Source organism: Sander vitreus, chromosome 1, assembly GCF_031162955.1.
Source record: "Sander vitreus isolate 19-12246 chromosome 1, sanVit1, whole genome shotgun sequence".
NCBI classification, from domain to species: Eukaryota; Metazoa; Chordata; class Actinopteri; order Perciformes; family Percidae; genus Sander; species Sander vitreus.
In genome coordinates, this window is record NC_135855.1 from 6,140,971 (window position 1) to 6,156,602 (window position 15,632).

Genomic DNA, 15,632 nt, shown 5'->3' on the forward strand with positions numbered 1-15,632 from the left:
AAAATGGCACCATAGGAGATTCGAGCTCTGAAGCGAAGCTTACCCCCTTGGTTTCCCACCTCTGATTCCCACAGGAAGTGACGTGAATGATGACGTTTGCACTCGGAAAAACGTTTTTCCGATGTCCATGAAAGCACGGATAATGGTACAAACCAAAAGTAACATAATTTCAAGGAAGTGACGTCATTTAGAGGAAGTGGATTCCACAGTTTTGTTAAAGTTAAGTTTCTCTCTTCTTAAATGTCCTATTTTTCATGTTTTATCAGGGTTGTTAGAGAGGGGTCGGCATACAACATCAGTCCTGTTACCATTTTTAAAGTGTACATATAAACAATTATTTATCAATCCTGATATTACCAATATCTAGAAGTAATAACCTTTCAAATTACATAGGCCTACCATGTGCCTTTCTGACCCGGACCTGTTTGCTAGAAATTAGCATATTAGCATGACATCATCAGTCCTGTTACCAATAGTTACCATCAGTCCTGTTACTATCCCAGGGCAATAATACATATAAATAATAAATGGCACAGCATGAGATGGCCCAACACAATTTCTTGTCATGTTAAGATAGGTTAAATGCCGCAGACTTCCGTTCTTTAGCCTATTTAATTCATAGAATGCTACTGTACTTACGTATCAAAATTCATTTTCTGATATTAAATGCACTTAAGTATTAGAAGTAAAAGTAAAAAAAAAAAACAAAAAAAAACTCTGAATATGAACTTTATGGCCAAAGGTGTGTAATGTCATCACCATTGCCCTCGACGTAAAAGTAAAAGTTTCCGGAAATATAAATAATGAAGTAAAGTACAGAACGTGAAAATTCTACTTAAGTACTGTAGTGAAGTATTTGTACTTTGTTACATTACAACGCTGCTAACGTGCCGGAACAAGAGGAGGTCAGAGATTTTTGCTTTTGGTTTTGACTTTAGCGCCATCAAGTTAGTCAGATTACTACCGGAAATTTGAGGTTGCTACCTTCAAATTAAAAGCCTACAAAATGTCAAATTACTAGCACGCGCAAAAGACGGTTACAATATGATGGGTATGGTATTGTTGCAGTTTGTGTGAATGTTTGATTATTTGCTGTAAAATCATTAATATTATACTTAATTTTAGATTAATTAAATGGATATTTAAATCACATACTACAGAAGCAATATTAAGATCAAGGCCTATCAATGATCGTTATTATTAGCCTATATTATTATTATTATTATTATTATTATTATTATTATTATTACTACTGATAACTACTACTAAGCCTACACAAAACGGGTGAAAAAACCACAGTGATTTAAAAACCTAAACAGGAAAACAAACGAAAGTTTAGATGCGTTTTATAAATTATGGAATAAAATTGTTTTACTGGTAGAATCTGACTCTTGGAGACGCTCGATAGTATTTTGAAAAGACATAACCGGACGTTTTACTTGTTATTGGACAGTCCCAGCTAGCTTGATAACCGTGTCCTACTTCCATCCAGTGTAAAAACACAGGTAAGTTGAACGCTCTAGCTATTTCAGCAACGTATTTGCTTTACTGGTGTTGTATCGTGCTGATTTTACATAACTTTAATGCAGTAGGTGACCTGTCACTCTCAGCTGGAGCGTGTGTCATCTGATTCACTATCACACATTTGGTATTTGCCGAAGGAAAGTTCACTTCTAGTGTTAGCCACCAACTAGCTGTTAGCACAAGATTAGCATTAGCCCTGCTAACAATAGCAAACGTGTTAGCTTAGATTAGAAATTGATTTACGTTTCCCCGGCTTACTGGTGCGAATTTACCAGTTGCGCTCTGCACTTACATTACAAACGTTAACGGCAGTTTGGTGACCATGATAGTTAGTGAAATGCGTGTTGTGCGTATGGCTAAGTAACGTTAGCTAACATGACCATGAACCGTACGCGCTGTCCTGTTCTCAGCGATGGAACGTCACACCAGACTCCCTTTGAAATTTCGACAGTTCAAGATATATACCTCGTTAATCTTATAAACCACATTGCTGAGACTATACTTCACCGAATACCTTTTTTTTCTATGTAGACTGATGTGTATTTCAATTCGGCTTAAGTACTATCTTCAATCGGTGCTTTGAAACTTTTGGAAGTGCTAGCTAGCTAGGTTAACGTTACATGTTTTGCGTGCTTGCCAGTGTCTGTTCATATGCAGGAAACTGTAGCAAAGTTAGCTCTGACATTACACGACTAGCTGGGGATCGTGTCTCTCCAGCGCCATACGGTCTATAATGCATACAGCGTTCACTACAATCACATAACATTGTTAGGTCACCAATCTGAACAGCAGCACACTGTCATAACAGACGTTTTCGCGCTTGACAGGCTGATTGAGTTGACGTTAGTAATCTAAAAGTTAACATTGTTGCTTTTCGTTAGCTTACGCCATACGTAATTTCTATTCATACGCACCAATTAACGTTAGCCGACGAGGCAAGCAAGCTAGATTGTAATTAACGTCTGTAAATTGCCTGTCGTAATGTTATGTAAGCATGACATGTATAGCAATCTTCCACCTGTTGGGATCGTTCGATGTGAATGTTGGTGCGAGGCTGCTAACCTAACGTTAACGCAGAAAGGTGGAAAAGTAGTTTTTGTAGGCCTTATTAGATGACCGGTAAGGTAACGTAAGTAGAAGTAAATGTGCTTGGTTGGGAGACCTAAGTATATGCCTATTTCAAATGCAGGATAACCCATATTGGCTTTACTTTGAAATGTACCCAGGACGAGGCATGCTGTGTGCCGTGCTGCACACGTGGTTGACTTATGCTGTCTGGAGTTGAATAGGTTATTTTTTTGCTTTGCTAAGATGGTTTTTTATCATGGCAAGCTTGTCTCTCTCCATCAACCAGGGTTTGTTACATAGCAATGGCCACAATTACTGTAAAAGCTAAGCAGGTGTTTACATTGTTCTGTTGACATCGACTACAGTATCTGCCCTGGTGCTGTGTTGTCATCAAGTCCTTGCTTCCATATATAGAATGAATTAGGCCAGCCCTTAAGAAACACTGCATAGCTTGTTTTGGAAAGCTTGTTTATGCCAAGCCAAAAACAAAAAAAAATAGAAATTTTCTCTCTCTAAAACACTGTCATTCAGACTGATTCTGATTCAGCTGATTTTTTTTTTAATAGTAAACTACAATAAATCAATGATTTCCTCAAGTTCCATTTGAAATAACTTTTAAACTTCCAGAGTTTTTCTCATATCTGATAGTGCAGTGTTTTGGTGTCTGATAAGCGTTATGGATGTATTATTCAAATGGTATTTCTGGTTTGTAATGTTATCGCATCATTAATACCTGAAGCAGCACACCCACATCATTAAAACCCCCGTTGCCTTTTTTTTTTTTTTTTATATAATCATGACAAGACGAGGCTATATTGAGACTCCCACTACTCATGACTTGATACAAAGTATTTGGTCCTGTAGTCCTCTCATTTAAATGTTTTAACAGTTCTGGTTTGCTATGCATTTCTAGCTTGTGATCAGGACTAATGGAGACAACGGGAGTTTGTGAGATCGATGTGGCCACCAGAAGAATAGTGGGAGGCAGTGACTCTCCCCCTGACCTGGACAGCCCCTGCCAGGTAAACACTGTCAACCTGTGTGGGCTTTTGTGGATGTTCTCTTATTTGTCATGCCATTAAAGGTGCAATATGTAATATGTTTACTGCATACAAAAATCCAATAATGACCACAATATGTCACCAGATATTAAGGGAACATGCTAAGCTGAAATACTATCTTTTCTGACAACAAAGCTAATGCCAGTATTTTCTCCTTTTTGAAATTTCCGTTACGTGACGGAATGTCTGTTTTGTGTTTTGGCCTGTGTGTTGTTATCAACTGCCTATTTAGACAGCCGGGCCGGGTTGCCAGATCTACTGTACCTTTTTAAAAACGCAAACCCAGCTGTAGTACAGCCATGGAAGCAGCAAACAAACGGAACGGGATCAACGGAGATAGATTCTACCTGACCCGGGGGGAAAAAAAACCAACCGTGGCATGTTTCTAATAGTTGCGTGACCAGAGACGTTACGAAACCCGGCTAAATATTGGAGATGTATTTGAAAGATGGAGACAGCTTAGAGCCCAAAAGGACGCAGAGTTGGCTAATTTCCTCCTGAACAGGTAGGCTAAGCATTAGCTTCAGGCTAATTTATCACGGCTACCAGGGATGGGAATTGTATGTCATTTCAACATTTGTGTACTCGCGTTGAATTATATAGAGTGCTCCAGTTGGTTACTCGCAAAAACAATTGAGACACAGCCAGTGAAGTGATCCCGACTGGTCCTGGCTAACGTTACCGGAGGACCAGGCAAGCGGGCCACGGCTGTTTATAACTTATAGCCTGTTCAGCGGCCGTAGCCAACAAACGGTTGGTGTTTTTACCAGTCGATTTTAAGCCGAGAAAGTGTGTTTGTCAGTCGGGTAGAGAGGACGGCGAGGTCGTGACGTTTTAGCGGTTGTTGCAGTCATTTTAAGCCGCGATCGGGTGGTTGTCAGTCGGGTACAGAGCTCCACGTGAGCACGGGCTTTTAGGACTGTCGACATAGCCAGCATCTAACGTTAGCTACTCCGCCGCGCTGTGGAGTAATGTCTGGCTATGTGAGACTAGCGTCTAGCAACATTGTTGTTGGATGCAGCGTTCTCAACCCGGCAACCTCCGTGAACTTCAAGTCCGTGGGGGAGGAGGGGCCGGGGGAGACGACACTCTCCGGTGTTTTGAATTTGGACAGCAGTAACTATTTGAAACGCTGGCTGTCAGTATTACATATTGGACCTTTTCAAAGCCTCCGAACACCCACATAGGTATTTTCAATTATTCTGAAAAAAAAAGACTGAGCTCGGATACCCAGTCCGATAGTAGCATAGAGGTGACAAACGTTTTTGATACCTCAGACCATTGGGAAATTGAGGGTGGGAAAAATTCCAGCCTTTCCCTCCAGCCGCGGGCGCTTTGAGGCGGCGTTAAACCAGATTTTCCACCAGGCCGTGCTGTGTTCCGGCTGCGCCACACCACACCGGGACTCCCTACAGTGAAACGCCATGCCTTCTCTTTTCCGGTGTTGTCCTTATGAAAAGGATCTGTGATGTCTTCTCATGTTTTTCCACCTCTCGAGATGAATCTCTCGTTGTCCGTGGTGCTGTAGAATTGACATATATACGATATTGGGCCATTTGGGGCGTCTCTTTTTGGTAAATTCACTGGATACTCGCCGTTTAACATGCTGTCCGAACGGCCCGTGGCTCGCATGAAAATGGACCTGGCGCGTATGTTTAGAGGCGCGGACAGCAGCTTCACCCACGCTTCTGGAGTATCAAGCTTTGACCTGAATGGCCACGATTGCTCGCAGGGGCCGCGGCGCCTCCGGAATGCTGCGCAGATGCGACCGGTGGAAAATAGGGCTACGAGAGGCACTTAACCCCCCCAGCTTCTTTAGTGGAGCTGCTCGATGAAAGCTGCCAGATTGAAAGAGCTCTTCAATGAAATGTTATAGCTGTGTGTGTGTGTGTGTGTGTGTGTGTGTTTTATCAGGAGGAGGTTGCAGAGTTTGGTTTGGGGCTGTGCTGTGCCGAGGAGGAGAGGGGGGAGACTCCAGGCCGAGAGGACAGTCCCAGCGACCTGGGGGAGGCAGAGCTGGACCCCGGAGGAGACCTCAAGACTGGAGAGGACAAGGCTTTTGGTAGGAACACTACAAAGTACAGTATGTTACAGCCACTTAGAGACATGCTCTCATTACATACGTAACTTGGCAATTTTACATGAAGGTTCCATGTCTTAATTAGCGGCCAAGTCGTGTTTCTGTCTTACTAAGTCAAACCTGTAACGCTCACCGCAATAAATGGATCACTTAATGGCCATCACGTGAACAGATAGATGCAACCCGCCACGTTACCCATTCCGTCAATAAATGTCACATTTTTCACATCGGCCCTGATCCTCTTCCTTCGATTTCCCAGATAGAAAGTGCTGCACATCAACAACTTTTGCATGCATAAATATCATTATCAGCAATCTTTGTTTTGACCACCGGAATCACAGGTCTAATTGATATTCAGTTTGACCTATTCCAAAACATGCTTTAAGGGATGAAACCTAGTATCCCCTTATTCCTAAAAAAAGAAATGACAGTACATGTCTGATATCATCAAAATGACAAGATGACCTAGAGCTGGGCAATATATCGATATTATATCGATATCGTGATATGAGGCTAGATATCGTCTTAGATTTGGGATATCGTCATATGACATAAGTGTTGTCTTTTCCTGGTTTTAAAGGCTGCATTAGAATAAAGTGATGTCATTTTCTGAACTTACCAGACTGTTGTAACTGTTCTATTATTTTGCCTTTACCCACTTAGTCATTATATCCACATTACTGATGATTATCAAAAATCTCATTGTGCCAAGAGTTTGTGAAAGCACCAATAGTCGACACAACAATATCGCGGTATCGATATCGTGGCATTTGGTCAAAAATATCGCGATATTTGATTTTCTCCATATCGCCCAGCCCTAAGATGACCATAACGAAATTCTTTGGGGAATATCAAATGTGAAAGCGTCCCTGTACATTCCATTATTTTTTGTCTTATTATTTTTTTTTTTTCCCAGGGAAGGAGGTTGTTCTTTTGATGCAGGCCCTGAACTCCCTAGCCACTCCTGAGGAGAAACTAGCCGCTTTGTGCAAGAAATATGCAGACCTGGTAAGCTGAGTGTCGGTATGTGAAGAGTCATTCTTTGGATTCCGAAGCCACTAATACCTTTTTGACACCAACGACCTGGATCAGACCAGGGTTGATCCCTGGTCATGACGGTTCAGATACGACCTGGGTCCCCCCCTTCCCCAGAGAGCGATGCGTACCATTTACTCGCGTGCTGGAAACGGACGCGGCAGTTTACACTCTTAGGGCCCTATTTTAACGATGTAAGCGCACGGTGTGAAGAGCATGGCGCAGGTGCGTTTAGGGCGTGTCCAAATCCACTTTTTGCTAGTTTGACGGCGGAAAAAAGGGTCCGTGGGTTGAGCGCATGGTTCAGAAGGGTTGTACTTAGTGTCTTCATTAATTCATAGGTGTGTTTTGGGCGTCACATGCAATAAACCAATCAGAGTGTCATCTCCCGTTCCCTTTAAAAAGCCAGGCGCATTTGGACCTTGGAGCATTGCTATTATGATGGTGGATTTGCACCGTAATATTTTTATTTGTAATCTTTTGCGTGTGTGTGTGTGTGTGTGTGTGTGTGACAAGCATAGTGTGCGCGCGCTGTGCACGAGCCTAGGTGCATTTTACTACTTTGCTGTTAAAATAACAATGAAATGCTGCGCTATTGACTTTAGACCAGGTTTTTGTTGGTCAATGGAGCGATCACTTCCCGCTGCCTCAAGATAGCAATATGCCAAGAATGCACCTGAACACACCTAATTTTTCATTCAGAACTTCATTGGAGTTGGGGTGTGTATAGTGTGCTTTGATGTATCCAAGGAAAAGTATTGATGATCTTTGTCGTTGACTGTGTGTGTTTTGTGTGTTCAGTTGGAGGAGAGCCGCTGCATGCAGAAGCGTCTGAAAGCCCTGCAGAAGAAGCAGTCTCAGATCGTGAAGGAGAAGATCCACCTGCAGGGGGAGCACAGCAAGGCCATCCTGGCCCGCAGCAAGCTGGAGAGCCTCTGCAGGGAGCTGCAGAGACACAACAAGACACTGAAGGTACACCTCCGCCTACTGCAACTGGATTCATCCATGTCTTTCATCTTCTGTCTTATCTGGACAATAAACCAGCAGCAGCACCACCTTGCACTGTCACAAGGCGAACGGTCACTTCTGAGTTCAGGAAGGTAAACGCGTCTTTCAAATAGTAGTTCACTGCTAACGCCCATCTCCACAGCGCCGTGGAGTAAGGTCTGGCTACACCACAGATGCATTCTGGGAACAGGAGGAAAAACACTGGGTGGTTTGCGTTTCTTTAAACTGATCACAATAGTCCTGGGCGACGCTAAGCTCCGGACGTTGTGACGGTGGCTCTGCGAAATAATCTCGGAAAGGAACTTGTTTTGGTGGAACATTTTGCACCCCGCAAAAGAAAACCACATGCAATATTAAATGAAGTTAACTGTTCACGCAATACAGCAACGTGAGCTATTTAAACTAGCTGGATACAACTGTAACCGTACATAAACGTGGATACACGTAAACCTCATTTGCTCTTACGCTCTCGCAATCCCACCAATCACTCCCAAAACGTCCCAGTTGGAGAGGAAATGCCGTAAACGTATTCTTTGTAAATCTTTACAATCGATTCCCGAAAGAACCAAGCAGGCCGGCCTTGTTGCACGATCCAAATGTCCTTCAAAAGTTGCCATTTTCCGCGTGTAGCTCGCTAGCTCGAAGTTTGTTGATGTTTCCTGAAGCGAAGGGATTTTGAGAGCGGTAGGTGAGGGACAAACCCTGACATCCATCGGTGCCAGGGGTCCTCCTTGGATACATTCCCCCCCCCAGCTTCTGAACATTTTTAAGTATAAGACATTTGTGCAGTCCAAGGTGCGGGGCTTCGCTGCGTATATATGATGTCATTTGTTGCCTGTGTGAAGGGCACAGATCTCCCACTCCCGACTCCTCGCCGACCTCCTTTCCTTCCCTCTCGTGTCCCCTCAGGAGGAGAACTCCCAGCGCTCCCGGGAGTACGAGGAGCAGCGGAAGGAGGCCATGCTGCACTTCCAGATGACCCTGAGCGACATCGAGGTGCAGATGGAGCAGCACAGCTCCCACAACACCAAGCTGAGGCAGGAGAACATGGAGCTGGCCGAGAAGCTCAAAAAGCTCATCGAGCAGTACGAGCTCCGAGAGGAGGTACGGGTTTAAAGCTGCGGTCTCATCACGTCTGAGCCCACTGCGGAGCCTGCGCTGCAAGAACACAAATCGTGGTGGTCCAGAAAGTGGAGTCCCATTAAAACTCTGCCTTCTCCGCTTCTCTGAGTTAGTTTTTATGTGGAACTTGAATCATGGCAGGAAGTAAAAGATGCTTTAACGAGGACAAAAATTGCAATCCTGGCTAAAAGTAGAGTAGAAAGACTAAACTGACCTACATTGGTTTTTAATTTTTCTAGATTATTTTTTTGGTGGCTTGTCCCTTTTTTATTCGATAGTGACAGTGGATAGACAGGAAACACAGGGATAGAGAGGAGAGGACACAGTCCGCTGCCAAGGACTACCGCCTACATGGGGCACACGATCTACTGGGTGATCCAGAGGTCACCCCCATTTGTACTTATTTGGTGCTTCTTAAGGCAGACTGATCTCACTAAGTGGTGTAGGTATGACATGCCAATTCGTATGCCATTTTTGTGTTTTATCAAGACGCATAATCATTTTTTAGCGTGTTTATCAACGCCGTTTGGCCCCCGTTGACCTACATTACATGTGAATTATATCGCCAACCCAACCGTTTGTTTTCCTAAGCGTGTGACGTTGGTCACCGTCGTGTTTTTTTTGTGTTAAAGCCTTTCCCAATGTTCTTTTCCTAAACCCAACACGTGTGAGAACACGCGTGTGACGTTCTCGCGATAGCACGCCACATGGTGTGTATGTTTACATCCGCTGTATACAGCGTAGACATACACGCGGCTAGCTCAAAATGCATACAGATAACACGCCATTTGGCTTTAGGAAAGTGGCGTGTATGTTTACGCAAAGTCACGATGCCACGTTGCTTACGGGGCCTATCACACCTACCTCGTTTGGTCCGGACTTTCAGACTTTTCAGTTTGACCCCCCGACCACGGTCCGGACCAAACAGCCAAAATGGTTCAGTTCGTTTCTATTGCGATTAGCATTTTTGGGATAGTTCAGATGCTTGACCAAATCCAGAAGTTCTGGCAGGCTATCGTCGTGTTATAAGAGAAGCGTAGCTCCTTTAGGAACAGCTCAGTGTTCAGTGTGTACATGAGAGAGAGAATGTATTCAGAGCAGACAGCGGAGCAGAGAATAAATCAGCAGTTTTACTTGTTAAGTGGTAGTAAATGTACAGTGCTGGTTTCAATTTGTCTCTGAATAAATGTTGCGTGTGTGTGATGTGTCCCTCTTGCAGCACATAGACAAGGTGTTCAAGCACAAGGAGCTGCAGCAGCAGCTAATGGACGCCAAGCTGCAGAGAATCACCGAGATGATGAAAGAGGTCGAGGACAAGCAGCAGAGGGAGAGAGACTTTGTGAGTACATATCCACGCGTGTGTTCCAATTTCCACTGCACCCTCAAATGGCCCTAAACACAGACAGCCAGTAGCTGAACAGAAATGCAACCAATCGGTGGTAATCAACAGTGTTCGGTATAATCAACTGACGGTACTTTGACACTTCAGCTGCTGAAGGACGCCACAGAGTCCAGACGCAAGTGTGAGCTGATGAAGGAGCAAGAAACGCAGCTCAAACAACAGGTAAACACACACACACACACGCTAAATGTCAATCTTCCTCTATAATACCATTTGAATTTCATTTATTTTTTTACTTTTCAAATATTTGAATATTCAATGCTCAAATGCAGCCTGTTATTAATATGTACTACACTACTCTTCTACTACTACTTATTCATTGCCAGTGGCACTATAAGCATGTGGTTGTTGTTACATGTTCTGTCCACTAGAGGGACTTCACGATGGTTAGCGCGATGACATGTTAGAAAGCATAATATTCGAATATTCAATGCTCAAATGCAGTAATATGTACTACACTACTCAGGCCTATTCATTGCCAATGCCACTATAAGCATGTGGTAATATGATTTGACAATTTCATTACTGAGCTCTTCCAGACATTTAAATAAATAAAAACTACTGTTTTTACTAAAAATAAACATAAAGTGGGAGTTTAAAAATTTAAAAAGTGTATCCATATTATTGGATTGGATGATATTGAATGGTAGAGGATTGAATTCAGATAGATAGATAGATGTGCCCCTAGTGTTAGCCCAGCTGAAAGGTTTGAAAATCTCTCTCTCTCTCTCCCCCCCTCTCACAGCTCTCCCTGTACATGGACAAGTTTGAGGAGTTTCAGAGCACGCTGGCCAAAAGCAACGAAGTCTTCACCACGTTCAGACAGGAGATGGAGAAGGTGACTGCCGGGGCGTCCCGTCGCCTTGTGTTTGTGTCTCCCGTGTTTTTCCCCTGCCCGCTGCTTAACTGTCTGGATTTCCCCTCGCAGATGACCAAGAAGATCAAGAAGCTGGAGAAGGAGACGACACAGTGGAGGACCAAATGGGAGAGCAACAACCAGGCGCTGCTGCAGATGGCCGAGGAGGTGACTCTTAGCATGCACTCGCCCCTCTTTGCTTTTGGTCGCTTTGGTAGCAGTTAGACAAACTTATTATTGCCACAATAAGTCCACTTATGTGGAATTGGCCTTGGTGAAAAGGTGCATACATAAACAAACCAACATGAACGTGACTTAAACTAGGGCCGAACGATTAATCGCTTTCAAATCAAAATCACCATTTGAAAGAATGCGATTGGCTAATCGTCAAGACCGCGATTAATCGAATGTGCAATATTTACTTGAGTTTGGTTTAACATTGTATATTCCTCTATTATATTTACAGTTTGCGAACCACGCTGTTTGTTAGTGAATCACAGGGCATTTGTATTTGTTTCTCCCAAGTTTAGGCCGGAAATGAGCTCCATACCAGTCTCTCTCCACGGTCCTCTTCTCTCTGTACGTTGACAGAGTCCATTATTAAAGCCCTGGGAAGTCGAAACATTTTCAACTTGCACGGACATGTTTGAAAGTCAGAGGGAGGAGGCATTGGGAATAATTAGATTCCTTGTGAATATGATCATCAGGTTTTGCTGCTGTTAAACACTGCCCCCCCCGGCTCTCAAGACTGGGAGAAGTGGTGGAAAGCGCTGACAAAATAATCTTAAAGCTATAGTGCGCGACTACTTTATATTAATGAACGTCCATTACATTCAAGCCATTACCAAAATGAGTTGCTACAAATCTAATTAAGCCCATCAGCTCCACAAAACTCTCTGTATTTCTCAGTATGGCTGTGTTTACTAAATGCTGTAGTCCGGCTACTTTTGCGCGCAGAAGCTCGAGTGATGCGTTTTACCTCACCGCTGAGAAAGCAGCGTTCAGCTTTGAGACGAAGAGGACACACAAATGACAAGATGATGACCTCTTCTGAAAAGTCCACGTTCACGGAAAGGCTCGTATCATGTGGACGGTCCGACAGTGTTGTTGTCATTAATTAGAATTCCTCATGAGGGAGACGGAAACTACGTACTATAGCTATTTTTTTCACCCCCCCCCAAAACTGCTATTTCCTAGGCTCACGAGAGGTTGTGTTTGTGTTGTAGAAAACTCTGCGCGACGGCCACTTCAAGGCCCTGCAGGGGAAGCTGGAGCTGCTGGAGAGGCTGTGCCGCGCCCTGCAGAAGGAGAGGAACGACCTCAACAACCAGCTCAGCCTCCTGCAGGAGCCGGGAGACGAGGGGAGCGCGGCGCTTCCCGAGGCCCAGCCGCCGGAGCCCTCTGCTGGGGAGGACGACGACGACGAGGAGGCGGAGGAGGAGGAGGAGGAGGGGGGCCTGGCACAGGCTGGCAAGCTGGAGGCGGAGGGCATCCACCGAGCTCCCCGACCCCCCGAACTGGAGCCCACAGCGGCCGCCACTGACACAACCACTACTGTTGCTGTGACGACGAGCAGCCAGCCCGCGGAAACGGAAGCCTCGCAGCAGGACTGAAGGAGCCCCCCCCACACGGTGAGAAGGCTGTGACGGGAGGGGCTCCACACACCTCCAGCCCAGTTCCATTACGAGCCAGAAATAAAGCATCTTCAACGGGGATAGATTTCTTTTCTTTAACTTTAGACTTGCCTCTTGGGGTTTTTCTACGCAGAAACTCAACCCATATCTCTTTTTTTTTTTTTTTTTGTTGTTGTTGTGTGCCGTTAGTAAAAGAGGAATAACATGATTGTATCAAGGATTCTATTCTAAAATGTTGCCGGTGTTTACATTACTTGGTCCTCCCTGTTTTCTACCATAACTGTATTTTCATAGGTCATTTCCATGCAGTCTCATTGACGCTGTTCAAAGTCAAATTGGCCAGGGCCGCGACTAGCGATTCTTTTATTTTTATTTTCATAATCGATTAATCAGTCGATCAGTTTCTGGATGAACGGGGGTTAGTAGTCTGGTCTCTAAAAATGTCAGAAAATGGCGAGAAATGTGGATCAGTGTTGACCCCAAAAAGTCCGAGACGACGTCCGAGTGTCTCGTTTTGTTCACAGCTCAAAGATATTCAGTTGACTGTCACAGAGGAGAGAAGAGACTAGAACATATTCACATTTAACAAGCTGCAGTCAGAATTTCCCCCCTTTTGTCCGATTTAAGAAAGACTTCGACTGATTAATCGATTATCAAAATATCCGGCAATTGATTAAATATTTGACAACAAATGGATTCGTCTTTGCAGCTCTAAAATTGGCCTTCCGTCTTCGCGCGGCCTCTCCCCGTAGCGTCACAACGTCTAATTGCGTATTCTAGTTTGATTCAATTCCAACGTGGGCATGTTGCATGCATAATTTGTCGTACGTCACTTTTGATTAATGTAGCCCTAATATCCCCCGTGTGATCTGAGAAGCTGGAAGAGCAAATGGGACGTAGTATAGAACAAGTTCAAAGTCTGTCTTGGCCACAGGGTATTAAGCAGTTTTTTTTTTGTTTTTTTTCTGATCATGTCATATCAGGTTTTTGAATTTTAATTTTCTGGATTAGAGCAGCATGTGTCAGCAAAATGAATCTGCACATGGGTGTGCGTAATAAGTGACGTAGTGACTACAGCTGGCGAGCTACTGTAGCTGCCGAGGTCTACTCACTCTCCGGCAACGCGCTTGCTAATTGCCAGTTAGCGAGCTAGCTAGTAGGGCCGTCGCCTTATCTGAAAAGCACTATTGGATCTCCACTAATCGGTTAGAATTCAAAATTCTGAAGTGCGTCAGCCTTTATACTCCAGCAAGGGAGTCAGTCGCGGCCTGTCCGTAAACTGGGCTGCTGTTTTCTTCTGTTTTTATTCACGCAAAATAGAGAGAACTAGCAAGCACTGCTGAAAGGATAGCCGTGACACCAAACCATCTGAGAAGTAATGTGTGGAGGCATTTTTTAACAATTCTGAATCCAATTCCGATTCCTTCCTTTTTGATTCCGGTTCTTTTGAGGGGTGGAGTTGAAACGGGTCACACGCTTATTTCACAGATAAGAGGTCAATGTTCTACCATAGTCATATTTCAAGAATGAAGTTAAGATGACATGTTCTCGCAATTGTCGTCGTTCACACTCGCGGGGCGTTTGCTGTCCCCGGTGGTCAATCCATATCATTTTGAACTGAACTCTGGGATATGTATTGTTAAAGCTCACTTCCGTCACCACAGGTGTCACCAAATCGACCAGGATCTTAAGGAATTAATCGTTAAAAAGGGTTAGAACTTAAACACGGTTTGACCTTCAGTGTTACCTTTTTAGAAATGTAATGAGGGGAAAATATGGGAAATTGAAACATAAAAGTAAATGACACATTGCTTGTCGCCCACTTGAGAGAGAACTTAAATGTGGAGATGAAAGCTCAGCGAATGTCCGTGCGCAAAATGCGTTGCTTGATTTTGATCTGCATCTCAGCACCTTTTTTTTTTTTCCTTTTTAAATGAACCATGTCGTTTGCCATATGGCCAGCTCAACAGGGTGTACAGAAAAGAGCCAAGTCATGAGTTCTGAACCGCCACTTTATGCTGGAAGGTTTTCTTTTGTGATGCGTGTGAATTGAAAGGAAAAAAAATTGATTTCCATCAGCGATGCATATCAATAGGAGGCATTACAGGAGCTGCAGTTATTGTCAGGAAACCGCTTGTTAAACATCGTGGGATTGTTCTAGTAGCGTTAACGAATAGAATCCTCTCAAATCAAAAGTCAATTCACACACTCTCATCCTCTGCAGATGTTACTCTAAGTCTAGTTTTTTACCTTTGGGCAACACTCCCCCCCGCAGCTGAAACAGAATTGCTTGTTAACTCCAAGTGTTTGGTGAAGGACCCGATTCCCACAGCACTGTAAAATGTGTTCTGGCCAATCAGTTCTTCACGTGGCTGTCCCTTTTCAACTCGGTATTTTGTAAAGTCAGTGAGAATCATATGGGCGTTACCGACAAATAATCTTCCTTAACAAATATATACACAGAGCCACGTGTAACTGGGTGTAATGTCCTTTAAAGACGTTGCCTTGCAGTCTTTTCTACATTTCTCCTCATGCTTTTTATCTTCACATTGTGTGGATTTAAAAACAAAATCGATGTGATGAGGTCAGGTGGTATACATATTTTTCTTTCGGGTAGAGGACGGGTCTAGTTTGAGGGGGAAGACCTTTCGGCATCCATTTCCTCTTTCTTTGGCGTTGCCCCCAGATTGACTCTCAGGTAATGTCAGAATCTACCTCTGTAGGTGAGACTAACTGTGAAAGAAGAGGCATGAGTCACCATAGCTTTGGAGAGCTCTATTTTTTACTATAAATGAGCCCACACCCCCCTTTTGATTGTACAATGTTCTTATAGTCCTGTCTT

General features: G+C 43.9%; 1 protein-coding gene across 1 annotated transcript; it reads left to right on the forward strand.

Annotated features, from left to right (window-relative positions):
• The first annotated feature begins 1,451 nt into the window (after window positions 1–1,451).
• On the forward strand, window positions 1,452–13,754 carry txlng (taxilin gamma). The gene is made up of 11 exons (XM_078254617.1): window positions 1,452–1,505; window positions 3,506–3,614; window positions 5,568–5,715; window positions 6,650–6,741; window positions 7,570–7,740; window positions 8,686–8,880; window positions 10,118–10,237; window positions 10,388–10,462; window positions 11,046–11,138; window positions 11,229–11,324; window positions 12,383–13,754. The coding sequence occupies exons 2-11, from the start codon at window positions 3,522–3,524 to the stop codon at window positions 12,767–12,769; spliced, it is 1,470 nt and encodes a 489-aa protein (XP_078110743.1). The 5' UTR covers window positions 1,452–1,505; window positions 3,506–3,521; the 3' UTR covers window positions 12,770–13,754.
• Window positions 13,755–15,632: the final 1,878 nt, after the last annotated feature.

What these genes read in the sequence shown, in the direction of transcription:
- txlng (XM_078254617.1), top strand. Translation starts at nt 3,522, where the DNA reads ATGGAGACAACGGGAGTTTGTGAGATCGATGTGGCCACCAGAAGAATA. An exon ending in AGCAGAGGGAGAGAGACTTT is followed by an intron (nt 10,238 to 10,387) that starts GTGAGTACATAT and finishes TTGACACTTCAG; the next exon opens with CTGCTGAAGGACGCCACAGA. An exon ending in AAACGCAGCTCAAACAACAG is followed by an intron (nt 10,463 to 11,045) that starts GTAAACACACAC and finishes CCCCTCTCACAG; the next exon opens with CTCTCCCTGTACATGGACAA.